The 27,243-nt window shown below is 35.1% G+C and overlaps 1 protein-coding gene across 4 annotated transcripts in view; it reads left to right on the plus strand.

Moving 5' to 3' along the window:
- The window catches only part of CNTN1 (contactin 1), a 371,063-nt gene that overhangs the window by 305,030 nt on the left and 38,790 nt on the right, over window positions 1-27,243 (plus strand). For all 4 annotated transcript variants that reach the window (XM_067696189.1, XM_067696191.1, XM_067696187.1 and 1 more), the window contains 5 exons: window positions 705-939; window positions 3,267-3,370; window positions 10,511-10,697; window positions 20,147-20,259; window positions 21,056-21,212. In XM_067696189.1, coding sequence (XP_067552290.1) covers window positions 705-939; window positions 3,267-3,370; window positions 10,511-10,697; window positions 20,147-20,259; window positions 21,056-21,212 — 796 coding nt within the window. The remainder of the gene's footprint in view (window positions 1-704; window positions 940-3,266; window positions 3,371-10,510; window positions 10,698-20,146; window positions 20,260-21,055; window positions 21,213-27,243) is intronic.

Consider the following 27,243-nt stretch of genomic DNA (forward strand, 5'->3'; position numbering starts at 1 on the left):
CAGTGCAATGTTATCCCTTCCTCCTTTCTCATTCTTTTTCCTCTGACCAGTTTCTATTGCTTGGTTACAATACAGATATTCCAGAGTATTGTTAACTGTCTTACCATAGCCTTTCAACTCTAAAGAAATTCATTTACTTATCCATTGAATAAATACTACTTGAGGCTTTGTTCTAGAGTCTAGGTAAATGAAACTGACAATAACCCTGCCCTCATGAAACTTATGTTATACTAGTGGACAGAGACAGTAAAGTAGACAATAAGTAGAATATGTAGTGTAGATCATTATTATTGTATTAAAGAGAAAAAAATAAAGTGGGGGGATTCTATATGGATTATTGCAGAGTCTTGAAATGGCAGATCCTGTGGCCAGGGAAAACATCAAGTGGCGTTTTAACCTCTAGAAAGTGAGAGAGGGACCTTCTGACAAATGGGAAAGCATCCTAGAAGGAAGGAACTGAAAGTAAAAAAGCCCAGAGTGGGAGCCCCCATGGGGTGTTCCAGAAATAACGAATTTGGTAAATGAAGTCACCACATGTTGGAGCACATTTGTTCCCTGGCCTTTTCAGGCAGCTCTCACTTATGAACTAAGAATGTTTTTACAGAAAGCATGCTTCCATGTGTAGCATATTTATTGTTTGCATAGGATTTTCCCCGTGTTAACCGTATTGCTTAAACCTATTAAATATTTCAATTTCTATTCAGCCTTTGTCAAGAGAATACCACTACGGCAACAATTTTGGTTACATAGTGGCATTTAAGCCATTTGATGGGGAAGAATGGAAAAAAGTGACAGTTACTAACCCAGATACTGGCCGCTACGTTCATAAAGATGAGACCATGCGCCCTTCCACTGCATTTCAAGTCAAAGTCAAAGCTTTCAACAACAAAGGAGATGGACCATACAGCCTCACAGCCGTCATCCACTCCGCACAAGATGGTAGGTGAAAGAAAGACCCCACTGACCTGATGAGGGATTGTTTCTCCAGTAGGCATTTTGTTTGCTGTCTTTCGAGCCTACTTATTAAGATCTTTTTAAGATACCACACATTTTGTAAATGAGTTAGTAAATTTTGAGCCAAATTAAAATGTCAGTCTCTTTATTTAAATGACAGGAACGTTGCCAAAATCTCTTTCATTCTTTAGATCATGTTTATGGTAGTTAGGAAATCTCCACTAAAATCCTTGGCTTAGACCGCTGTTCCTGGACTCTTGACTATAATTTTGCAGTCAGAAATTCTCCAGACTTGATGGAATCTTAACATACACTTTTTTTTGATAAAATTTCTCCTTTTAACTCAAAATTATGTATTGTATCATTTATGTAACTTCTTTTATCATTACAGTAGCATGCTAGAATTTCATTAAAGTGAACTTAGGCATAATTCTATGAAAAAGGAGTCAGAAAGCAAGTTGAAATTTTTTTCTTGGAAAGAAAAAAAGATATCTGAAAGGCTATTCAGGGGAAAAAAAATACTGGCTCTTTGTTTTTCTAGAAACTTTAACTGAACTGAGCATGCTTCTGGAGGACTTTATATATCTCTGCTAAATGATACATATTTTTATATTAAACTTAATTACATTGATTTCTATGATTTCCCATTTAAGCTGCTACACTTTTTTTATTATTTATTTTCCTATTTAAAAAAGTAAGACTTCCTTATTATACCTTTGTACTCACATGCATTATGCAAATAATTAATGGCTAGAAAGGCAAGTAGAGATTTTCGTTGCCTTCTGACCTAACACATTTGTGCTTGGACAAGTTTCCCTTTGCACATGTGTGAGAAGTAAAAATGGAAGGTTTTACAACTTAAAACTATGTGAAGTACTCTTCTGATCTCTTAGAGGAAAAACACTATCTATTAATTTACCCAATTTACACTAATTTTAGTCCACAATAAACATTTAGCTATCCCTTAGAATTTATGCTCTTCAGTCATAGTTATTAGTTTTCATATTTGTTAAAAATTTAATATCTATTCAAATCATCCCATGACCTTTACTTTCAATACAAACATGAAAGACAATCATATATATGTATATATGTTTACACACACACATAAACACGTGCATACTTTTCTAAAGTTAGCTCAATGAAATACATAGAAAGAATAACAAGTAGAAATTTCTAAGTTAATAATCAATTCAGGACTATTTAATCCTGAGTAATTAATCTCACATTTTCTACACTCATTCTGATTTGGCAGAAGTATGATAACTTGACTCAATAGTTTGAACAACTTAAGTACATCTCACAGAGAAAATGAAAGTGTAAAGCATTTTACAAGTTACCTTCTCACCCAATATGATTTTTTTTTTTACTCGATGCTAAAGTAATCAGGCAAAAGCCACGCTTGTCATCTCTTTGGTTATGGCCATCTGTATTTAATTACATTTCTTTCCTAAATATTTCATGAGTCTCATAAAACGTGCATGTGACAAAATTTGTTTAAGTGTTCATCTTCACTGCTACTGCTAAGAAATCAGTCACAGTGCCACACGTTTACCTTGATTTGGAAAGACGACAGTGTTCATGTGCAGGACATTTTAGCATAAAAGAGGATTATGGCTTGTTAATAAAAGACAATAAAAACTGATCACTCCTGCTTAAGATTTCCTTAGTTACTTTGTGTAATTTTTGTAAGGGATGTAAATTACTTTTTTTTTTTCACTGAACAGAGCCTTTTGATACATATTTGACTAGACGCCCAGTTGGACAATTAGACTTATAAAGGCTTTCCTGAGCACAAGAAGCGGTGGATGTCACAACTTGTTTCAAAGGATCTTAAAAAAAAAAAAAAAAAGATCTTAGCTTAAACATAAAAGACAAAGAGGCTGTATAAAGCTGTATATCTCTATATATACAGCTGTATATAAAGCTGTATATCTTTAGCTCATATTAAATAGGAAGTGTGAGAGAGTTGAAAATTAATTGTAATGACTAATTTTCTATAATAAATACCAAATTTCCTATCTTTGACAATACAGAGTTGATAAGCTAAACATAATAAATATTAATTTGCATCCACAGGCTTTCATAAACAGGTTAGTTAAAAGAAATACAAAAATATTAGTATGGTTCTTGCTCACAGATATCAGAGAAATCCTTATGGATTTCCATATTTTGTATAAGTGTGTGTATATATGTGTATGTATCTGTCTGTATTAACATTCATGTATATGAATATGTGTGTGTGCATGTATTACTGATGACCACGAAATAAGCATCTTACGTAAGAATGTAATGTTCTCATCAAATTTCAGCTCCCAGTGAAGCCCCAACAGCAGTAGGCGTAAAAGTCTTATCATCTTCTGAGATATCTGTTCATTGGGAGCATGTTGTAGAAAAAATAGTGGAAAGCTATCAGGTGAGTTCAATTTTTACCAAACTAAATACACTTGCTCATAATTATCAGCATACCTTTTCAAATATGTTGCATCCCTCGACGTTCTGTGTCCTTCTGATTTATGTGACAACTAACACTATATTCTCTGTGTTTAATATGTTGGATATTTATTAACTAACTTATGAGTAAAGCAGGGGTTCCAAACTGACTTATCTATAAGAGATGTAGAGTCCTGTGTATAGGTAAACAATTGGCCAAAATAAAAACTAAGGTAATAACACTCGGGCTTAAGCACAATCTTTTGAAACAAACATTCTCATAAAATGCTGGTAAATCTCAAGTTTTTGGGAAATCATTTTGGTAGTTTGGTAATTTAATTTTTTTTACCCTATTTGACTCATTAGTTCCACTTCCAAAAAGCCCTCCAAAGGAAACACTTCTAAATATACTAAATATGTATCCCATTATGTTATCTATGAAGGCAGAAAATTGACAACATTCAAAATGTCTCAAAGGAAACTTCCTTCAAAATAAGTCTTAAAAGTGTAGTAGGATTTATCCAGAAGGATAGGGGAGGACTTGTCTTAGTCAACGGAAATAAGACCTGGGGAATTGAAGCTAGTTCTGCTGGGATCTTTAATATGAAATTTAGACTTGATTTTGTAGGAAAAGTGAAGTCGTCTCATATTTTTAAGCACAAAGAGTGAAAATTAAGAGGAACTGACATCGTCCTACCTTTGCAGATGAGAAAATGGATGCCAAAGAGATTCAACAACTGGCCTTAGTTAGCACTAATATACTTAAATAAAGTGCTGCAACCTGGCTTTCTCAAGACCCTGTTTCTGAGATAGAACCACAAAAGCAGCCCCAGGTTTTAAGTTTTAAACTCACAAACTAACAGGAAGCTTTTTTTCTTGGTATCATAGGTTATGATTTGGGTAGATGTTAAAGTGTTTTCAGATCATCTTTGCAAGTGATCAGCTGAAGTTGTCACCAAGAGAGTGGAATTATAGGAGTGGACTGTGAAGTTCCAATATTCATAACTTATTAAACTTACATTTGCATCTGGTAGAAAAGAAATGGAAACGGAAAAGAGAGAGAAATTCACTAGATGTTAGAAAGCACTGTAATAAATAAGTTTGAGGTATCTTGGGAGAACACATCAATATTTAGAGTTTTCAAGCCATATTTTGGACTTAGGGTTTCTTCTTTTTTTAATATTGTTCATTTGTAAGCAACAAAAAAGAGAAAAAAGTGATTATTTAATATATAACCCATGCATTAACTCAAAGTGCTAAAGATGTATTATTACTTTGCTAAAAACATGCCACAGAAATAGGTATTTTCTTTGTCTGAGAATTATATGTTGACTATTTTATAACTTCTGACATGCAGAGTAAAATGGAAATATGAGATGTGAAACAATGCACTGGCACCAGTGAATTTAGACAATAATCAGAATATACACTCTTGATGCGGAATAAGCTAAGTAAGGATTCTCAATTAAATAGCAAAAAATAATCTTAACAGCTAAGATTTTCTCAAATGATCAAAAACTGTATGCCGTGGAGAAGTTTAGTTTCACAGATTTCTGACGTTTCACAACTCCATACTAGAAAATTATGAGCTCTGCTGCTGAACAGACGTGGGGTTATCTCTCAGCTCTGTCACTTAGAAACTGTGGAAAATTTATTCAAACTTTCTGGGCCCTAGTTTCCTCACGTTTTAAGCTGAGAGTAATCAATGCCTCATATCCTGTTGTGTGGAATAAATGAAATAACCTGTGTTTAACGCTTTTCCCTGTTTTATATCATTGGACATTTGAAGACAATGATGATGATGATGATGATGACAATGATGATAATGTTAATAATGATAAGAATGATAATATTTGTTGAGCCCTATGATGTCAAACATTAAATTAAGCTCATCGTATTGAATCCACACAATCCCAGGAGATAAACACTATTATTTTCTCCATTTTAAAGGTGAAGAACTTGAAGTTAAAAACATTTATCTGAGTAATAATTGGTATAAACTGACTTGAACCTAGGTCTTGCCTCTCCAGAGAATGGTTAATTAAAAATGTTGGAAGGGATTCCCTGGTGGCGCAGTGGTTGAGAGTCCGCCTGCCGATGTGGGGGACACAGGTTCGTGCCCCGGTCTGGGAGGATCCCACATGCCGCAGAGCGGCTGGGCCTGTGAGCCCTGGATGCTGAGCCTGCGTGTCCAGATCCTGTGCTCCGCAACGGGAGAGGCCACAACAGTGAGAGGCCACGTACCTCAAAAAAAAAAAAAAAAAAAAAGTTGGAAATAAATCATAGAATTATTGTTTCAATTTATTCTTTCTTTAAAAAGCCTTTAAGTCTTTCATACAGAGCTTTAAATATCAAAGAGACAAGCATGAAAGCTTAAAAGAGAAAATCTGTAACATTTATTCTCTTGTAAGAAAATGCCCCTTTATGGGGGAAAAGCTTGACTCACTATAATGCGGTTATTGTTACTATTTTTAAATGTGAAGGAAGAAGCCGGTGGTTTAACAAGATAGACGATCAAGAAAACTAATATCCTACTGCACTTCCCATGAAAATGTACTATGGGTCTAAGTTATAAAGAAACAGAGAAAAAAAGCAGGACATTAATAAAATAAGATAAATTAAAAGTTGGAAAAGCCCAAGTCCTGTGTGATTGACCCCATCTCAAGGTTAATTTCCTGACATTTCAAGTGAGAACTGTTGGCAATTGGATTTAAAAAAATCCCTTGTGGTTTTAAAGTGTATCTTGTAGAAAGTTTAAGTTTTATTCTTTTCCCTCCCTGGCCTAGTTAAAGAGCTCCCCACTTTTAATCTTAATTTCCTGCAGTGTAGGTGAACTAGAATGCAAGAAGTATTTCTTATCAAAGGCTTATTAGAAATTTGGGCTCCTGCCCAGGAATCCACAAAAGACTTAGTTTACTCACCCAGCAGGTAAAGAATTCACTTAATGAAAGCAAGTAAAATATTCTATCAGGAATAATAAATACAAAACCTCTTAGCAGCTGAATTGGAGATTAATGCTGATGATTGATTTCACAACTATCTTAAAAGATTAACCATCCTGAGTAGTTTACACAGATGTCTTTAAAAGTTAAATTATTATGGTGAGCATAAGCTCATATTTAGGAAGTGCTGTATTTTCTTATTTTGGAGAAGGCATCTATCTTCATCTGGATCTCCCCAAAGCAAAGTCTGACACACAGGTATAGAAGAAGTTAGTGTTTTTGTTGTTATTGTTGTTTGTTTTAAATATGATCCCAGGGAGCAGATATGAGGAAAAAACAGAATGAACAGGAGAGGGTTAGAAAAATGCTTTATCTTGTTGGCAACCACTGTGGGCACTGGTACTCCATCCCTTGTGATCTTTAAGGAGCTTCATAAATGTGGTTGAGAATTACCCCACATAGAATGAAAGGGGAAGCGTTCGTCCACTGCTATTCCCCATTGGTTAAGAGTGGCCCCAGGGGCATTACCTCCCCTCCCTGCAATGATTGCAGGACAAGGTTCACACTGCAGCATCAAGGATGACCCAAGACAGGGAGTGAGAAGTTAGCAGCAATAGCAGAGGAAAACTGCTAACTGGTAGTACTTATGGGAAGCTGGTTGAAGCCTACATAGAATTGTTTGGTTCCTGCACCAATGGCTAGAATAAAAAAGAACTTTGAATAGGTTCCAAGAAGTGTGAGAATACAGATTTTGAGTGATATATATTATTACTATTCCTAACCCATAGAATGTACTAATACTTGAATTAGTCTGGGATCTGGATAATATAAAGTTATTATATAATATCTTTTTTAGATATTTTTCACTTAATAACTGTATTTAGATTTTTTTCCCTAAAAACTATATTAAATCCATAACAAAAGAATATTCAGCTGTCAGAAGATATTTTTTTCAGAAAATTCAGAATTTGAAGAAGAAAGTTTGGAAATCTGATACAAAAGTTTACTGAAGTGGAAAATAATAAAATGGAGCAAGCCTAATTTTCAAAAGTACTAAATATCTTTAAATACTTCCACAATTGTAACATCCAGGTTTTATTCTAAGCCTCTTTGGAGAAAATGAGATTAAAGAGCTGTTTTTCCTACAAATTTCTTAAATTTTCCTCGGAAGGGATATAACTATTATCTTTGTACAAAAGTGGTATTATTGTAGTTCATAAATGTATGGAAATTATAATTATTCTTTGTTATATGATTTAGCCCTTTTTCTGAGGCTTTTCTTTCCAGCTTCCCAATACTGTTATAAAGAGTAAATTTTCTTGGGACAAAATTATACACTTAGATCATCCTCTCAAATATATTAGTAATTTTATGTGAACTTAAACATTTTGATTTCTTACTTTATTTATAAGATCTATGGAAGAAAAAAACATGTTTGCTTGGTTCACTACTATATTCCTAGCATCTAGCACATAGCTGGTACAAAGTAGATACCCAGAAAATATTTGTTCAATGAATGAATGAGTGCCATACATCAAATGCAGTCCTATGTACACAGCATTCGAAATAATGAATACCTGTCCTCAAGGAGTTTATAACCTAGCAATAGTAGAGACCAGTAATGGGGTAATTCCATAATTGTTTAATAAGCACTAAGATAAGTTAACACTAGACATGGGGTGTTGTGGAGATTTTAGGAACATGTAAATAAAGAATTAAATTTATATAATGCCACAGTGTTAAATAGAAATAAATATACTATATGTTGCTCTAGCATGTGAAAATGAATTTATGGTCTGCTGTCCATAAAGCAGGACCTGCTTCATTTATTTATTTTTTTCCACTAGTTCATCCAGGCTGCCTTTTGGTCTCCCTAGTGATTAATCAAAAGGAGTGCATTTGTTCTGCTGCATGACTACAGGTTCAACCCTTCACTCCAAACAATTTTCTCACAGATTAATATTGGTTCTTCACCACAATGGGCAACTTACTGCAGGGATCAAACACAGTGGTCCAAATTATCTATTTGGAAATTATTTCTAAGTGCATGGCCAGTGCCTAGTTCAGATGAAAAAAAATAATAATGCTACATTTTACATATATCCACTATTTATTTTAGAATTCTTTGAAAACATTGCAAGTTAAATCTAAAGGTATGCTTTAAATTAAGGAGAGACAGATTATTCAACCAAAATAATTTTGTATCAGATGCTTTCATTAGTAGAGGTTTAAAATACTGTAAAAGTGTCTGTAAAAAATCTCATATTCTAAAATAAGAAAGTCAGAGATTATTTGATACACTCAATAACTCTCTCTGTTCTCTAGTTACCAGGGCATAACTAAGGCACTGCTTAAATTTATTGTGAATTTCAATGGAGACTGTGTAATATAGATCCCTGCCAAAATCAGATGAATAAAGTAATTGGCCATTTAAAATATAGATGCAAAGAGTAAATTAAAGAAAATTTTGTTCTTTCCTTTTGTATTGCCAAAATGCCTCATGGAATTTTGGGTAAACTGTCAAAAAAGTTTGTCACTTTAAGTCCTCATTTTAGTACTTAGTGTCTTTTAGAAATGGTCTAGTTAAAAATCTTCTCCTCTTTAAACGGGATAGAAAAGTTGTTATAATGAATGAATAAAATTTTAAAATGTGCTCTCAGTCAACAAGTATCCACGTAAAAATGTCTGAACCTCGGGGACGTCAGTTTTGATTGCTATAAAACAGGCTAAATACTACCATTATTGGTTTGTTGAGAAAATAATATACATGGATGATCCTACTTTAGTACCTGGCATTTCACTAGGATATAAATGTTCATTTTATTTCTCTTCAGTCAAACAGTGGAAGAGGCCTTACGTGTCACACAGTTCAAATTTCCACTAAAATATAGGCCGTCTTCCTCCTTCTCAGATGAATGTAGGCACTGCCTGGATGCTTCCAACACCAGGAAACTCATGCCTTCACAAGGAGGGTCCCATCCTCATAAAGTCTTTTCTCTGCCAACTGAGATCTGCCTTTGGAGCCGCTTGTAATATTCCACTTCCTCGGTTCTGAAGCCATCCTTCTGGTCAGAGGATAGAAAAGCCAAAGAGATTCCATCAAAACTATTAGGAAATATATTATTGGCATCAGAAAAAATGAGCCCTAGTATACAAAATAAAAATATCACAAAGGAAACCAATAAGCAAGTAGTAACTAGCCTTTGTTCTGAAATGTGCTCATTCTTCATATAAACCTCACTTTGTTACTAAGGGAATTTGAGCCATCCAGTTCCATTTTATAATGTTTTTTTTATGTGTTTATGTAAATAAACATTTCAGGATTATATAAATATTAGATATTATCTTCTAGTATGTTGGTTAATTGTGAAATTAAAATCCCATTGTTTTATAGACAGAGCATCTAAAATATAAAATTGCAGTATACTTATAAACAATCCTCTCCTTTTTATTTATAACTGAGATGTAATTATAGATTTTTAACCAATAAAACAGCCTTATTAGAAGAATGAATATTATAATTCATAGCTTTTACTTAAACTTTAAGAGACAAGGAAGGCTGTCATTGATATGCTAGTTGGTAAAAGTAATCATTTCTAATCACAACATGAATGAAATTTTTTAAACCTTATTTTAAAGATAACTTCTACAACTAATCAAGTTATTGGGTATAATATTTCTTTGATATCTGGCCTCTATATAAGTTCAAAGGAAATAATTTTATATACATACTTCTGAAATAAACTGGCAGAAAGTAATTAAGCTAGCATGTTTTAGGCCTCATGACTATTTTTGTCTTAACAAATTTGCAATCATGTAAACACAAATAAAGCTGGAAATAAATTATATAAATTATTGTGGCAAATACTTCCAAACAGAAACCAGTTTTATAGTTTGAGAGCAAATCTTTGCACATTTTTTTGGCTTTTTCTCTTTTTTCGTCTGTGTGTGACTATTTCAGGCAATGAGGTGAGCCTTTAATTTGCTTTTGACACTTCTAATCAGATATGCATTGTGTGCCTTGCCATTTTCTAAGACTGATAGAAATGTAAGTAACATTAAGTAACATTTGAGAATATGATGCTCAGCCAACATCAAGTGTCAGAACAACTTGAAAAGAATTTTTTGCAACTGAAGTGTCTGAATCATGAAAAAATATTACTCAACTTGTATGTTTGCAGATTCGGTACTGGGCTGTCCATGATAAAGAAGCAGCTGCACACAGAGTGCAAGTCACTAGCCAAGAATACTCTGCCAGGCTGGAGAACCTTCTGCCTGACACCCAGTACTTTATGGAAGTCAGGGCCTGCAATAGCGCAGGGTGTGGACCTCCCAGTGATATGATTGAGACCTTCACCAAGAAAGCACGTGAGTCTCAATATTTGCATTTTATACTTGTCAAAAACTCCCAATTGATTCAGTGATGATGCAGGTATATTTGAGAGAAAATTACTACCTGGCAGTCTGAGCACTTTTGGTTTTCAATTTTAACCTTTAAAATCACACAAGATTTAAAAAAACAAAAACAAAAACAAACAAAAGCATTGATAGTTATTGTAGATGATGAAAAAATGTGGAGAATACCTTCACACATTTAATGTTCCATTACAGAACCTCCCTTTGTAAAGACTGCCCACAAAATTTTGTATCATTAGACAATTAATTTGTTATTGTTTTAAACTTGGTTTTATAGGAATGCATCAACAAGATGAGAAAATGAAAATTCTATAATTTTTCTATGCTTTGATTTAAAAACCTTCGTCACTGTACAATGCAAATACAAGTTAAATGTTGTAGCATTATGTTCACTCTCTTATTACTGTATGTTCTCATTGTTAATATAACAAGACCACCTGCCCTGCTCACATTTTTTGTCATACCCATCTCCCTGACTTCACTATGATAGCTCTTTTTTGAACCCAAGTTGAACAGATGGAGGAGGAGAACTTATATTCAGAATTCAGGGAAACTTCACAAGAATTTGAAGACAGGATTACCATTAGAGTTTGAAAATTTATGAAATTCACTTGGGGGAAAAGAAAGTTCTAATGAAATAATAGAACATGGTGGTAAGATCCAGGCTTTGGTATCAGACAGGGGTTTCAAATCTGTCTCTATCACTTACTCAATGTGTGACAGTAGACATATTACATCAAATCTTTAAACCTCAGCTTTTTAATTTGTAAAAAGAGCATTCATTCCTTTGTTCTTTTTTCAATTTATTCATTCATCAAAAATATGCTACATGCCCAGAACAGGTCTAAGTGTTGACAATACAGAAAGGATGAAGCAAGACCCAGATCCTCTTCTCACAGGCTTTAACAAACTAATGGAAAGAGAGGAAGAGAGAGAGAGGGAGAGAAATATGACAAATAAATAAGTATAACATCAGATGACAGAACAATAAAGTGAATAAACAGATGATATGGGAGGAGGAGACGAAGATGGCAGAGTAGAGGACCTGAGCTCACCTCCCCCCATGAACACATTAAAAATACATCTAGACATGGAGCAATTCTCACTGAAAACAAACTGAAGATTGGCAGAAATACTCTTCTACGACCAAGGCTGTAAAGTAATATCCACATGGAGTCAAGTAGGAGGGGAGAAGAAGTAATCAGGTTGGGACTCATGACCCTAGTACAGGACATAAAAGAGGAGGGGGATATCACAGAGTCAGAGATCTCCTGGGGAGTGAGGGCTTTGAGCCACATATCAGACACTCCAACCCTGGAGTTCAACACCAGGAAGATGAGTCCCCATAGCAGATTAAACCACCAGTGGGACTTACAAGAGGGCTGTAGAAAACAAGACTCCACTCACGAAGAGTGTGCACACACAGTTGCTTACTCCTGGTAACAAGAGAGAGGAATCAGATTGAAAATCCTCTGATGGCTTTCCTTGGGCTTTCCCAGCATGTGTCCCAATCTGCACCAGTTGCCTTCTTTAGAAAAGTTCCCAGATAGGACAAAGGCTACATTGCCAAGGAGAGTGTGCAGTTATGGGGGAAGGAACTGGAAAAGAAACAGCACTGCATCTGAATGGGGCAAGGGCAGCCATTACTTGTGCTCACAGAGGCTCCGAATTGGGAGCTGTCTCAAGCTCTGACTGGCTTGCCAGGACTGTCTTATCACATGCTCTGGCCTGCACTGGGCACCCACTCTGGCCCCCTTGCTCTAGCACTGCTCCCCTCTGAGGCAATGATTCTGTTGCTGTGGGGAGGGAGAAGACACATTTAGAGGGAATGGAACCAGCTTAGACCTGAACCTCAGGGCTTCTGCTCCAGCACCTTGGGACTCAAAACTGCCCCCAGTAAGATGGTGATGGCCACTGAGCATAGGAGAAGCTCCAGTACACATCTGGCTCTGGATCTAGTCCTTCTGTCTCCAGCCCCACATTCCAGCAGAATGATAGTTACCAGCACACTGTAAGAGGAGATGTGACCCATGCTCGCTTCAGATCCAGTTCTCCCACCAAAGCCACTGGACACACAGAGATTGGTAGGGGCACTACAACACAAGAACACTCCTTCAAGAACTGAATAGTTAAATGTTTCACCTAATTTCAAAGAGACTGAGAAAGTTAAATATGAAGACAGAGAAATTAGTTTCAAACAAAAGAGAAAGAAAAGAACCTCTGTAAAAAAACAACTAATGAAGCAGAGATAAAGACTTCAAAGCATTAGTAATAAGAATGCTAACTGAACTTGGGAAAAGAATAGATGAAGACAGTGAAGATCTTAACTAGGAATTAGAAAATGTTAAAAAGAACAAGTCACAACTGAAGAATGCAATAACTGAAATGAAAAACACTAGATGGAATTAGCAGCTGACTACATGATACAGAAGAACACATAAGCAATCTGGACAATAGAATAATGGAAATAATCCAATCAGAACAGCAAAAGAAAAACATATTTTAAAAAATTGAGAACAGTTTAAGGGACCTCTGTGACAATATCAAGCATACTAACATTTTTTTAAATTTATTTATTTATTTTTGTCTGTGTTGGGTCTTTGTTTCTGTGAGAGGGCTTTCTCTAGTTGCAGCAAGCGGGGGCCACTCTTCATCTTGGTGCATGGGCCTCTCACTGTTGCGGCCTCTATTTTTGCAGAGCACAAGCTTCAGACGTGCAGGCTCAGTAGTTGTGGCTCACAGGCCTAGTTGCTCCGCGGCATGTGGGATCTTCCCAGACCAGGGCTCAAACCCGTGTCCCCTGCATTGGCAGGCAGATTCTTAACCACTGCGCCACCAGGGAAGCCCCCATACTAACATTTTTATTATGCGGGTCCCAGAAGAAGAGAGAAGGGGGTCAAAAGTGTATTTGATGAAATGATGGCTGAAAACTTCCCAAACCTGAAGAAGGAAACAGATATCCAGATACAGGAAGCACAGAGGATCCCAAACAAGATGAACCCAAAGAGACCCAAGACGTATCATAAAGAAATGGCAAAAGTTAAAGATAAGGAGAGAATTCTAAAGGCAGCAAGAGAAAAACAAAGAATCACTTACAAGGGAACCCCCATAAGGCTATTAGCTGATATTTCTACAGAAGCTTTGCGGGCCAGAAGGGAGTGGCATAATATATTTAAAGTGCTGAAAGGGAAAAACCTACAAACTAGGGTACTCTACTCAGCAAGGTTATCATTCAGAATTGAAGGAGAGATAGGAGAAGCAAAAACTAAAAGAGTTTATCAATACAAAGCCAACCTTGCAAAAAATTTTAGAGGGTCTTCTCTAAGTGGAAAAGAAAAGGTTACAACAAGTAGTAAGAGTTGATATGAAAGAAAAAACCCTACTAGTAAGAGCCAATATATAGTAAAGGCTGTGGATCACCACTTAAATAAGCAACTATGAAGATTAAAAAACAAAAATTGTAAAATCAACTATAACCACAATAGACTTTTAAAGGATAAACATGAAGAAGCAAAATATGACATCAAAACAGAAAATGTGTGGAGGGGAGTTTAAAAAGTAGATCTTTTAGAATGTGTTTGAATTTAAATGATTATCAGTTTAAAACAAGTAGTTATAGTTGTAGGTCAACATATATGGACTCCATGGTAACTACAAGTCAAAACCCACAATTATACATACACAAAAACTGGAGAGAAAGGAACACGAGCACACCAATAAAGAAAATCAAACCACAAGGGAAGAAACTAAAAGACAACTACAAAACAACCAGAAAACAAGTAACAGGATGGCAATACATATATATCTATCAATAATCACTTCAAATGTCAATACACTAAATGCTCCAATTAAAAGACACAGAGTGGTTGATTAAATAGGGAAAAAGTCCCATCTATCTGTTACTTACAAGAGACTCACTTCAGAGCTAAAGACACACAGAGACTGAAAGTGAGGAGATGGAAAGAGATTCATGCAAATGGAAACTAAAAGAAAGCTGAGGTAGCAATACTCATAACAGATACAGTCTATAACAAAGATAGAGAAGTGCATAATATAATGAAATGGTAAAGGAAGTGATACAAGAAAAGGGTATAACATTTGTTATCATGTATGCACCTAAACATATAAATCAAATATTAACAGACATAAAGGGAGAAATTGACACTAATACAATAACAGTAGGGAACTTTAACATCCCACTTACATCAATGGGTAGATTATCCAGACAGATTATCAATAAAGAAACAGTGGCCTTCATCATCAAAAAAATCTACAAACAATAAATGCTGGAGAGGGTGTGGAGAAAAGGGAACCTTCTTGCACTGTTGGTGGGAATGTAAATTGATACAGCCACTATGGAGAAGAGTATGGAGGTTCCTTAAAAAACTAAAAATAGAGCTAACATATGACCCAGAAATCCCAGTACTGGGCATATACCCTGAGAAAACCATAATTCAAAAAGACACATGCACCCCAGTGTTCATTGCAGCACTATTTACAATAGCCAGAACATGGAAGCAACCTAAGTGTCCATCAACAGATGAATGGATAAAGAAGATGTGGCACATATATACAATGGAATATTACTCAGCCATAAAAAGAAACGGAATTGAGTTATTTGTAGTGAGGTGGATGGACCTAGAGCCTGTCATACAGAGTGAAGTAAGTCAGAAAGAGAAAAACAGGGCTTCCCTGGTGGCGCAGTGGTTGAGAATCCGCCTGCCGATGCAGGGGACACAGGTTCGTGACCTGGTCTGGGAAGATCCCACATGCCGCGGAGCGGCTGGGCCCGTGAGCCGTGGCTGCTGAGCCTGCATGTCCGGAGCCTGTGCTCCGCAGCAGGAGAGGCCACAGAAGTGAGAGGCCCGCATACCGCAAAAAAAAAAAAAAAAGAAAGAGATAAACAAATACCGTATGCTAACACATATATATGGAATCCAAAAAAAAAATGATTCTGAAGAACCTAGGGGAAGGACAGGAATAAGGACTCAGACATAGAAAATGGACTTGAGGACACAGGGAGGGGCAAGCATAAGCTGGGGTGAAGTGCGAGAGTGGCATTGACATATATACACTACCAAATGTAAAATAGATAGCTAATGGGAAGCAGCTGCATAGCACAGGGAGATCAGCTCGGTGCTTTGTGACCACCTAGAGGGGTGGAGAAGGGAGGGTGGGAGGGAGACACAAGAGGGAGTGGATATGGGGATATATGTGTATATATATAGCTAATTCACTTTGTTATACAGCAGAAACTAATACAACATTGTAAAGCAATTATACTCCAATAACAATGTTAAAAAAAAAGATTAAAAAAAAAAGAAACAGTGGCCTTAAATGACACATTAGACCAGTTGCACTTAATAGATATCTATAGAACATTCCACCCAAAAACAGCAGAGTACACATTTCTTTCAAGTTCAAATGGCATGCTTCCCAGAGTAGATCACATGCTAGGCCAAAAAACAAATCTCAAAAAACTTAAGAGGATAAAAATTATATCAATCATCTTTTATAGTGAAAATGGTATGAAACTAGAAAACAATTACAGGAAGAAAAATGGGAAAAACATAAACCTAAGGATCTAAAAAGCATACTACTGAAAAACCAATGGGTCAATGAAGGAAATCAAAGAGAAAATCAGAAAATACCTAGAGACAAATGAAAATAAAAACACAGCTTTTCAAAATCTATGGGACACAGCAAAAGTAGTTCTAAGAGGGAAGTTCGTAGCCATACAGGCCTACCTGAAGAAAGGAGAACTATCTGAATAAACAACTTAAACTACCATCTAAAGGAATTAGAAAAAAGAAGAGGAAACAGAGCCTAAAATCAACAGAAAGAAGGAAATAATAAAGATAAGAGAGGAAATAAATAAAATTCAGACCAAAACAAATCAATAGAGAAGATTTAATGCAATTTTTATCAAAATACCCATGACATTTTCACACAACTAGAAGAAATAATTCTAAAATTTTATGGAACCACAAATACCCTGAGTGGCCAAAATAATTTTGAGAATGAAGAACCAGAGCTGGAGGTATCATGCTTGCTGACTTCAGACTATACTACAAAGCTACACTAATCATAACAGTATGGTAGTGGCACAATACAGACACATAGGTCAATAGAACAGAATAGAGAGCCCAGAAATAAACTCATGTTCTTATAGTCAATTAATATATGATAAAGGAAACAAAAGTATACAAAGAGGAGGAGCTTCCCTGGTGGCGCAGTGGTTGAGAGTCCGCCTGCTGATGCAGGGGACACAGGTTCGTGCCCCAGTCTGGGAAGATCCCACATGCCACAGCGTGGCTTGTCCCGTGAGCCATGGCTGCTGAGCCTGCGCGTCCGGAGCCTGTGCTCCGCAATGGGAGAGGCCACAACAGTGAGAGGTCCACGTACCACAAAAAAAAAAAAAAAAAAGAGTATACAAAGGGGAAAAGACAGTCTCTTCAATAAGTGGTACTGGGAAAACTGGATAGATACATGCAAAAGAATGAAATTAGAAGATTTTCTTAATACCATATGCAAAAATAAGCTCAAAATGGATTAAAGAGCTAAATGTAAGACCAGAAACCATAAAATTCCTATAAGAAAAGATAGGCTGAATACTATTTGACATTTTTTGGGGTCTGTTTCCTTAGGCAAAGGAAACAAAAGCAAAAATAAACAAATGGAACCAAATTAAACCTAAAAGTTTTTGCTCAGCAAAGGAAATCATTGAAAAAATGAAAAGATAACCTACTGAGTGGGAGAAAATATGTGCATATTATATGACAGATAAGCAACTGATATCAAAAATATGTAAACAGCTCATTTAACTCAATATCAAAACAACAAACAACCCATTAAAAAAATGGGCAGAAGATCTGAATAGGCATTTTTCCAAAAAGACATACAGATGGCCAATAGGCACATGAAAAGATGCTCAACATCACTAATCACTGACCAAGTCAAATCAAAACCACAATGAGTTATCACCTCACAGTTGTCAGAATGGCTGTCATCAAAAATACTGCAAATATCAAATGTTGGCAAGGATGTGAAGAAAAGGGAACCCTAGTATATCATTGGTTGGAATGTAAATTGATGCAGCCACTATGGTAAGTGATATGAAGGTCCTCAAAAAACTTAAATCCAGCAATTCCACTCCTAGATATATATCTGAAGAAAATAAAAACACTAATTTGAAAAGATGCATGCACTCCAGCCTTCATAGCATTATTTATAACAGCCAAGATATGGAAGCAACCTAAATGTCCATCAATAGATGAAGGGACAAAGTAGTTGTGGTATATATATATACAATGGAGTATTAATCAGCCATTAAAGAAGGAATGAAATTTTGCCATTTGCAACAATGTGGATGGACCTGGAGGGTATTGTGCTTAGTGAAGTAAGTCAGACAAAGTCAAATACTTAATGCTAGCACTTATATGTGGAATAAAATATAAAACAGATGAACGAACATAACAATATAGAAGCAGACTCACAGATACAGGGAACAAACCAGTGGTTGCCAGTGCAGAGAGGGAAAGGGGGTGGAGTAAAATAGGGGTAGGATTAAGAGGTACAGACTGCTATATATAAAATAAATGAACTGCAAGGCTATATTGTACAGCATAGGGAATATAGCCAATATTTTGTAACTTCTAAAGCGGTAGAATCAATAAAAATATTGAATCACTGTTGTACACCTGAAAGTAATATAATATAGTAAATCAACTACACTTCAATTAGAATTAAGTAATAAATAAAATACAATAAATAAACAGATAATACAATTTAAAACTGCCTGGGTGGGAGCCAAATTCAAATCTGATGGTTGGGAATATCCTCTTAGAGAAGATGCCATTTGACCTAGGATATGAGTAATAAGAAGGAAGTCTTTGCAGAGGAGATTCTATCAGGCAGATAAAATAACTAGCACAAAGCCTTTATATGAAAAGAGTGCGGTATGCTTTACTTGTAGAAAGGCCAATAGTTCCAGAGCATAGGCTCTGAGTTGAGGAGGAAGAAGTGTGCTGGAGTCATAATAAGAAGGGTCTTATAGATCATAGTAAGGAGTTTAAATTCTTTCTAAGTGTGATAAGAAATCATTGGAAGATAGTAAGGCAGAGAGTGATATCTAATTTATGGTTTTTTTAAATTATTCTGGGTAGACAATGGATATTGGTGGAATAAAAGTGAAAGCAGAATAGCAAATTAGGAGACCTTTTTTAGTATTTGAGGAAGAAACGTTGGTAGCCAGCATTAGGTGATAATGGAGATAGAAAGAAGTGGAAAATTTTCAGCAGGCAGAGTTGAAAATTTGCAGCTAATTTGGATGTTGGCAATAAATGGAATGGAAGACTGAATCGATTTTGGCTTGAGAAATTGGGGGTTTGGTTGTACCATTTAGTAAATATGGTAAAGTCTCACAGAAAGACAGATCTGGGGGTACATAGTAAATGTTCTGTCTTGATTATATTGCATTTGAGAAACCTTTTAGACATTTAGGAGGAGATAGGAAGTTGCACATACATGTCTAGAGGTCGAGAGAGAGACGAGCTTGAGATAAAATTGTGTGTACTCAAAACCATGGGCCCAGGTGAGAGGTTTAAAGAAGATTCATATATAGAGGAGAGAAGTGTGCTCAGAATCAAGTCCTAAGTCATTCCACCATTTGGAAACTGGGCAGAGGACATGGAGCTAGCAAAAGGATGATTAATGAGAAGGAAGAACCTGAGAGATAGGAGGAAAGATTATAAGAGATTATGAAATTTAAGAAAAGATATTCAAGAAAGAATTGGAAGGTCAACTCTGTGAAATACTGCAAAGATGCTAAGTTTTAAAAGAATAAAAAAGTGACATTAGATTTGGCCAAGTGGAGATGATTGAAGACCTTGAAAACAGAAGTTTCAAAAGACTGGTGGAGGGGCTTTCCTGGTGGCGCAGTGGTTGAGAGTCAGCCTGCCGATGCAGGGGACGCGGGTTCGTGCCCCGGTCCGGGAGGATCCCACATGCTGCGGAGCGGCTGGGCCCGTGAGCCATGGCCGCTGAGCCTGCGCGTCCGGAGCCTGTGCTCCTCAACGGGAGAGGCCACAACAGTGAGAGGCCCACGTATTGCAAAAAAAAAAAAAAGAAAAAGAAAAAGACTGGTGGAGAGAGACATCCAAATGAAGGTTGATGAGAAGAGAATAAGAGATCATTTTATTACCTACCTCCCAGGGTCCCAGTGCATTAAATGAACCCATGGATGTAAAGTGCATACCATAGTGCCAGGCAAACAGTACAAAATCAGAATTAGCCATTGTTGTTGTCACGTCATTATCAGTATTATAATTCCCAATGTGATACAGCTTGCAGAATTGAAATTGGATATGGTGACTATCAGTTGCATGTTATTACTTTCACAGCTCCAAGCCAGCCTCCAAGGATCATCAGTTCCGTAAGGTCTGGTTCACGCTACATAATCACCTGGGATCATGTGGTTGCACTGTCAAATGAATCCACAGTGACAGGATATAAGGTATATAAAAGATTACTAGATTATTTCCCACACAAGCTTCATTCTTACAAAGAGTGACTGATGTTTGTTTGTTTTTTTTTTTTTTTTTGCCAAAACCTATCCAGCTCTCTTTTATTCTAGCTGTGAAGCAGAATCAGATGACATGATAAATTTTGAAATGAGAAAAGATCTTCAGTGAATTCTAGAAAAATACTATGTCAAATGAGCAAGATAGAATAACTGCTTTAAAGAATAGAGTTGTTAGAATAATTGGTGTTTAAAAAAGAGAGAAAGAAAGAATCCATTTTTGTCTGACAATGATTAAGATAGTGTCACCAAGCACACAGTGAATTCTTTGATGTATGAGGTACCCTCTGTAAATGAACAAAAATGGAAAAAAAGGTTATTTCTATATATTCTCTATATCACACTATCACATTTTTCAGTCAACACTAACTTTTAGAAACAGTGTGAAAAAATTTTAATTACTAGGCAATTTTTAGACTAATTTAATATATTGAAAGAGCCCTCATTTTTTTACCTTTTTCATAAAAAGACACATTCTCTCTATTTTGGTAATTTCAAAAAATAAAATTTAGATGCTTAAGATGCATCCTCTTGGATCACCCTAAAAATAGATGAAATCAATTTCTGTGAATTAAAAATAACATGAATTTTCCAGCTAGTATTACACACAGTTCCCTAAGATTTTTTTTTAATTAATAAAAGTATAAGCGTTTTTATTCTGGTTTTAATGTTAGGGCATTGACTCCTTATTGCCAATTTATTAAACATAAATATTTTGAAACTTTTAAAGGTACTCTATAGACCTGATGGCCAGCATGATGGCAAGCTGTATTCAACTCATAAACACTCCATAGAAGTCCCAATCCCCAGGGATGGAGAATATGTTGTAGAGGTTCGTGCACACAGTGATGGAGGAGATGGAGTGGTGTCTCAAGTCAAAATTTCAGGTAAGCCAATCATTTAAGGCACGTTTTAATTAAGTACTCGTAAGTTCTAGGCCCATATGACTTCTCAAGGGTAAATGTGGGACTGATATTCACACTAATATCAGTATCATTTGTAAGGAGATTTGAAATGGTAAGAATGCCCTGAAACTTGAAACTTCTCCCTTTATGAGTCACAAAGTACATTTGCAACCTATCAGATACCTATTGGTTATTATCTGGACAGCAAAGCACAATTAAAATACCATAATGCATTAAAATGGTACATAATACTAGATCATTAGATAATAATATCCAAAATTCTCTTATATCAAAAGGAAATTCACTGGACAACTATCAGTATTCTTCTCACCCCCTTTTCTTTATCTTACGCATATTAATATAATAAGATAGAAAGACAATAGATGATAGTTCCTTCCTTTACCAGTATGTCTATTTGTCTCAGTATAGCTATTCCTTTTCTGCAGACTCTAATTATTTCTCACAGCATTGGTTAATTTGAAATAAATATTTAAGGCAGTTATTTCTTCCTGTAGAACTCTACTAATTTTAAAAATTTTGATATTTTCACTCACGCTGTATGCATGGTATAGTTTAATTATACTGAATTAAAATTGAGGTCATTTTGAGAATTTTATGAGACTATGAAGTGCTAGAATATGCTAAAGCAAAGATGGCAATAATTGATTTAGAAGAAAATTTGGTGATTTATAGCTAAATAGATGAATATGTTACATATGAACCTAAAATAAAAACCCTTTGAAACAATTCCAGTGTTTTTTGTCCAATCATGGTTATGCAAAGAAACTGTTGAATTAACATTAGGAAATGTCAGATGTTAGGTGAATAGTACTATTCTAGACTTTTTAAAAATATGTTTGGATTTATTTGCAAATTATTTAAATTATTTGCAGTGAGAAAGCATGTAAATACAAATGGAAATTTTAGGTTTTCTTATAAATTCAAATTATTTACATTGAAAATACTTTTAGTTTAGACAGTATTATTATGTCTTTTTAGAAAATTGCGAAAATATGAAAGGAAAAGAAAATAGTCATATTCCAAACACTAACTGCTTAACTAATGTTCAGTGGAATTTACTTTTAGTTACCCTATATACATATATAGTTTCATGTGATTTAATATATTGTGTCATATCCAAATTTTATCAATTATGTTCTATGAACATCCCCCATGTCATTGAAAACTTTATGCATTTTATTTAAAATTATACATAATATTCTCTCAAACAAATGTACAAAAGTTATCTACCCATTTCAGTTTTTCCTATCATAAATAACACTATTTTGAGTGCATTTTTATAAATATTTCTGCAGGTTAAATTTAAATAATCTTTCTGCAGGTTAAATTTAAACAATAAGTTAAAGAGTTTTACTTCTATATTTCAAAATTTATTTTAAAATATTTATCAACTTATATTCCTATTATCATTGTGTATGAGTACTAATGTTGCACCATTCCAACATTAGTCTCTTTCTTTTAAGTCATTACTATTTTAATAGGAGAAAATGGCATCTTTTTATCTTTGAAACTTTTTCTAAATTTTGAACTTTGATAACACACAGCTTCCATAGTTTCACACTTAGCAGGGCTGTTTCACAAAAGGAAATGAGAGGCAAATGTGGACATTATTTTGAGGGTGGTAAAATGCAAACGAACTAAGTAAAGTACTTTTGAACACTGACCTTCCCTGTCTAAAAGCCAGCAGTGGAACACTGTTGCTCTCTTCATTTTTACCCTTGATTCATTCCTAATGCAAAGCAGAACGTAGTTTCTGGAATTTAGACTATAGAAGTTCTTAGCAGGGACAGATGCTGTAGCAGTGACAGTAGCATTAGTACATTAGTGGTGTGCTGGTAAATGTTAAACAATTGACTCTCCTGGGTAGGAGGAAGCCCTGGTTTATAGCGTTTGCCAATTTTTGTGATGCAAATATTTCATCATGTCCGATTTCAAGCTTCCCACATGATGTCACTAAATGTGGAGTTGGAAAGAAGTGGTTAGGAGCACACTGTGATAGGATTGTCACCATACAGACGCAACAGGCATAACCTCAAGAGCACTGAAGACAATTAAAATGTAGTAAATAATTACGAAGTGAAGAGACTGAATATTTACTACCTTTGTTTTAAACTTTTTCATTTAACTAATAAGTTTACATAATTTCAATTTTAATAACAGTGTTTTCAACAACTAACTTAAACTTCCTTAAAATGTGATGGTTGCCTTTTGGAAGGTAGTATGGACCAGCTGCAGCATACCAAGTTTATAGTCTGATTGCCCAGTGTAAACAGCCCATGTGCAGAAGACACAGAGTATGGTTTTTTAGAAACCTCAAACATAGTTTCCTCTTTTTTTGCTAAATAATGGAAAATATTCTTATTAATGCAGAATTTCTATTATTTATCTCAATCTGACCATAACTGTACAAAAAAAAAAAAAACTGTAGAATTAACATTAGGAAATGTCAGATGTTTGGTGAATAGCACCATTCTAGAATTTTCTCATTTAAGTTTGGATTTATTTTCAAATTTTTTAAATTATTTGTAGTGAGAAAAGCATTTAAATACAAATGAAAATTTTAAGCTTTCTCATAAGTTTAAAAGATTCCCAGTACTTTCATTTGTTTCAGTTTTCATGCCTAAAATATGTAGCCATGAATATAATACACTGCTACATTTTCATATTTATAACATTATGCTGTCCATTCATTGATTCATTCATTCAACAAATATACATTAAATGCCTAAAATATGTGAGGCATAGTTTACATACTTAAAATGTACTACCATTTGTACATTTCCACATGCCTTCAAGTCCACATCACAATCATTCCTCGCTGGCTCTATGACAATTCTAAAAATTTTTTAGGCTGCCAGTTTTGACTTCCTATAGTCCATTCCCTATGCAGCAGCCAGACTGATCCTTTCAAACATGTCAAATCATATAACTTTCCTCTTAGAAAGATATCCTATAAAATGAAATCTAAATTCCTCACCACCTACCTTTATAATCTGGCCCTGCCAAACTCTCTCCCCTCAGTTAATTGATTTCACCCTTGGTCAATTGACCTCTTTTTGCTTCTTGAACATGCCAACATTGTTCGTATTACCTTTAATCACCTGTACTTTTTCTTGCTGCTGCCTGGGATTCTCTGGATCTTGGCACAGCAGGTCATTCTTGTCATTTTTGTTTCTGCTCAGATGTCACCTTCTCAATGAAGAATTATTATACAGCCATCAATGTAAGATAGCCCTCTACTCCAATGTTTTGTCATATCATGTCACTTTTAAAATTTATTCATAATATTTATAGCTATTTAGAATTATCTTATTAATTTATACTGTTTATTGTCTATCTTTATCTTTACTTGAATGTAAGCTCTGAGGAGGCAAGTTCTTGCCTGCCTTGTTCAACCCTTGAATCCCCAGCACTCAGAGGACATATCTGGCACATAACAGGGTTTTAACAAATAATTCTTGAATAAATTCATGATTTCTGTATAGAGTAAGAATAATTTGGCAACTTAAACTATAATTTAGATGTCTAGAATGTTGATAATGCTTTCCCATTGGGTACGTGATTTACATTATGACATACTCATCCACAAGTTTGATTCTTACAAAGATTAAGACTTAGAGATATTCTAGAAAATTTATTAGACATGGTAATCTGTAACTCCACTTATCTCTGACCTGAACACTGTCAGCTGCTGTCTTAATAAGTTGTTCCCTATCAGATGTTTATAGCTCACAGTGAGGCAAACATAATACTGTAAATGTTTCATCACAAACATACTATGTCTAATACATTCTATATTGTCTTTTAAGAATCTTTTGTTTTATAGATCATTGTGAGTTAAATTAAGAATCTGGTGAAGATAGCTACAATATTCTAAATATAAATTTTAATAAATTAATTTAGTTTATGACATATTCACTTACAAATGTTAGAACATAGATTAACAAGGACCTTTGGTCATAAATAAATGTCCACAGAGAAGCGTGTATTTCATTACTAATGTGTGAATGTGCATACTTTGAGCTTTTATTTTCCTTTTAGTTTTAAACACACTATAGCTATCTTAGTCAAATGAAGACTTTCAAGGACATTTTAGAGTCTGGACTTCTTCCTGAGGGCAAAAAGTAGTCATTTGAAATCTTTAAGGTGGGAGTAATATGATAAGATATTTGCACTTGAAAAATAACTTTCGTGATTATGGAAAATATATATAGTAGGGGAGTAAGATATAAGGAGATGAATTACAAGGTTATTGCCATAGAAGGATTAAGATGATGATGGTCTGGACTGGAAAAAAGGGTAGTGGTAAAGTCTAGGGTAGGTTCTAAAAGAACAAGGCATCTTTTCCACTTGATTTAAAGGTACTATATATTTATTTTGTTGACTTCATGTCTTTGAATAAATCTGTAATTTATCCTGATGTCACCATAGATGATGTAATCTAAACATTTAACCTACTATTTTTGGTAACTCCAAGCTATTAAGTTAAACTATATATATAAAACCAAAGCCACTGACTTCAATACTGATGAAAAACACATTTTTTTTTCACTTTGTCCTTTCTTCCCAGTAGCAGAAGACAAAGGGCTAGTAACCCAGTCTTTAGGTGGAACCTTTAGATGTTTGATTCCATTACTCACATGCTCCTTTCTCCATTACCCATGTAAGTAGTGTAGTATAAAAGGAACAAGAGGATAGTCGGAATGTTTAGATTTAATTCATGCTTTATGAAATTAAAATTCATAAAGAATTAATGTCAGCAATTTTGCAAAATATCCTTGGTAAGCATTTTCAAAAATCAAAAATAGTTTGAGCATCTAATTTTGTACAATAGCCTGTATATAGAAGGAGAGGGTAATATGCATGGTGGTCTTAGGTTTACTTTATCCTGCCTTCTTTAATGACAGGATGCTATATAATTAAGTGATCCCCAAATCTGTAACTTTGTAAATGTCCTGTATCATTCGGAAAAATAGATGTTAATAAATAAATTAACTACTAACCTAAATTTTTGGAATGGTATATTATATGACAATAATGTTACAGTTGCTTGCCATTCTTGTAGGTCCATCATCATAACTTTAAAGTCTTGTATTTGTAATTATGACACAATCAGATATTATCATTCATGAAATGCTATCACCCTAACTATTTTGAAATTACCAAATATTTTGCTTTACTTTGCTACATGTTGTGTGGGATTCAAGAGTTTAAGAGGGTGAATTCAACCTATGTATTTCTAGGCTGACAAGTAGCTTACATTTAAAATTACCTCTAGGGCTTCCCTGGTGGCACAGTGGTTGAGAGTCTGCCTGCCAATGCAGGGGACACGGGTTCATGCCCTGGTCTGGGAGGATCCCACATGCCGTGGAGCGGCTGGGCCCGTGAGCCATGGCCGTTGGGCCTGTGCCTACGGAGCCTGTGCTCCGCGGCAGGAGGGGCCACAGCAGTGAGAGGCCCACGTACCGCAAAAAATAAATAAATAAATAAATAAAAATAAAAGAAAATTACCTCTAAAATATAAATTCCTTTTATTACCATTCAGTCCTGACTACACACTTAAAATCTTTCCAACTGTATAGCACTCCTAGTTTTACAAAAAACATGAAAAAGGACGAGAAGTTATCTGAACAAACTAATATTTTTTCGCATTTCTAAATTTGACTTAGAACAGTGACTGCCTTGATTATTGTTAATGTAGCTCTATGAATGACTCAGGGTTGTTTCAGCAGTTGATGGATAGGGCTAGGAACTCCCAGCAAAGGGAATTCTCAGAGGTTTACTTACCCTTCAGAAGCTTTAAGCAGTAGTTCTAGAAGCAGATTTTGCCACTTTGTCAGGCCATGGATGGCATCTCTGCATCTAAATTAACTCAGGTTCTCCTGAATCTTCCCCAATGGTTTTTTTAGCTACTAGTAAATTCACATAACAGTCCCAACATAATTTGTTTACTTAGATTCAGACATAATTTGATAGGAAAATTAATCAGTGG

This window comes from Pseudorca crassidens, chromosome 11, assembly GCF_039906515.1.
Source record: "Pseudorca crassidens isolate mPseCra1 chromosome 11, mPseCra1.hap1, whole genome shotgun sequence".
NCBI classification, from domain to species: Eukaryota; Metazoa; Chordata; class Mammalia; order Artiodactyla; family Delphinidae; genus Pseudorca; species Pseudorca crassidens.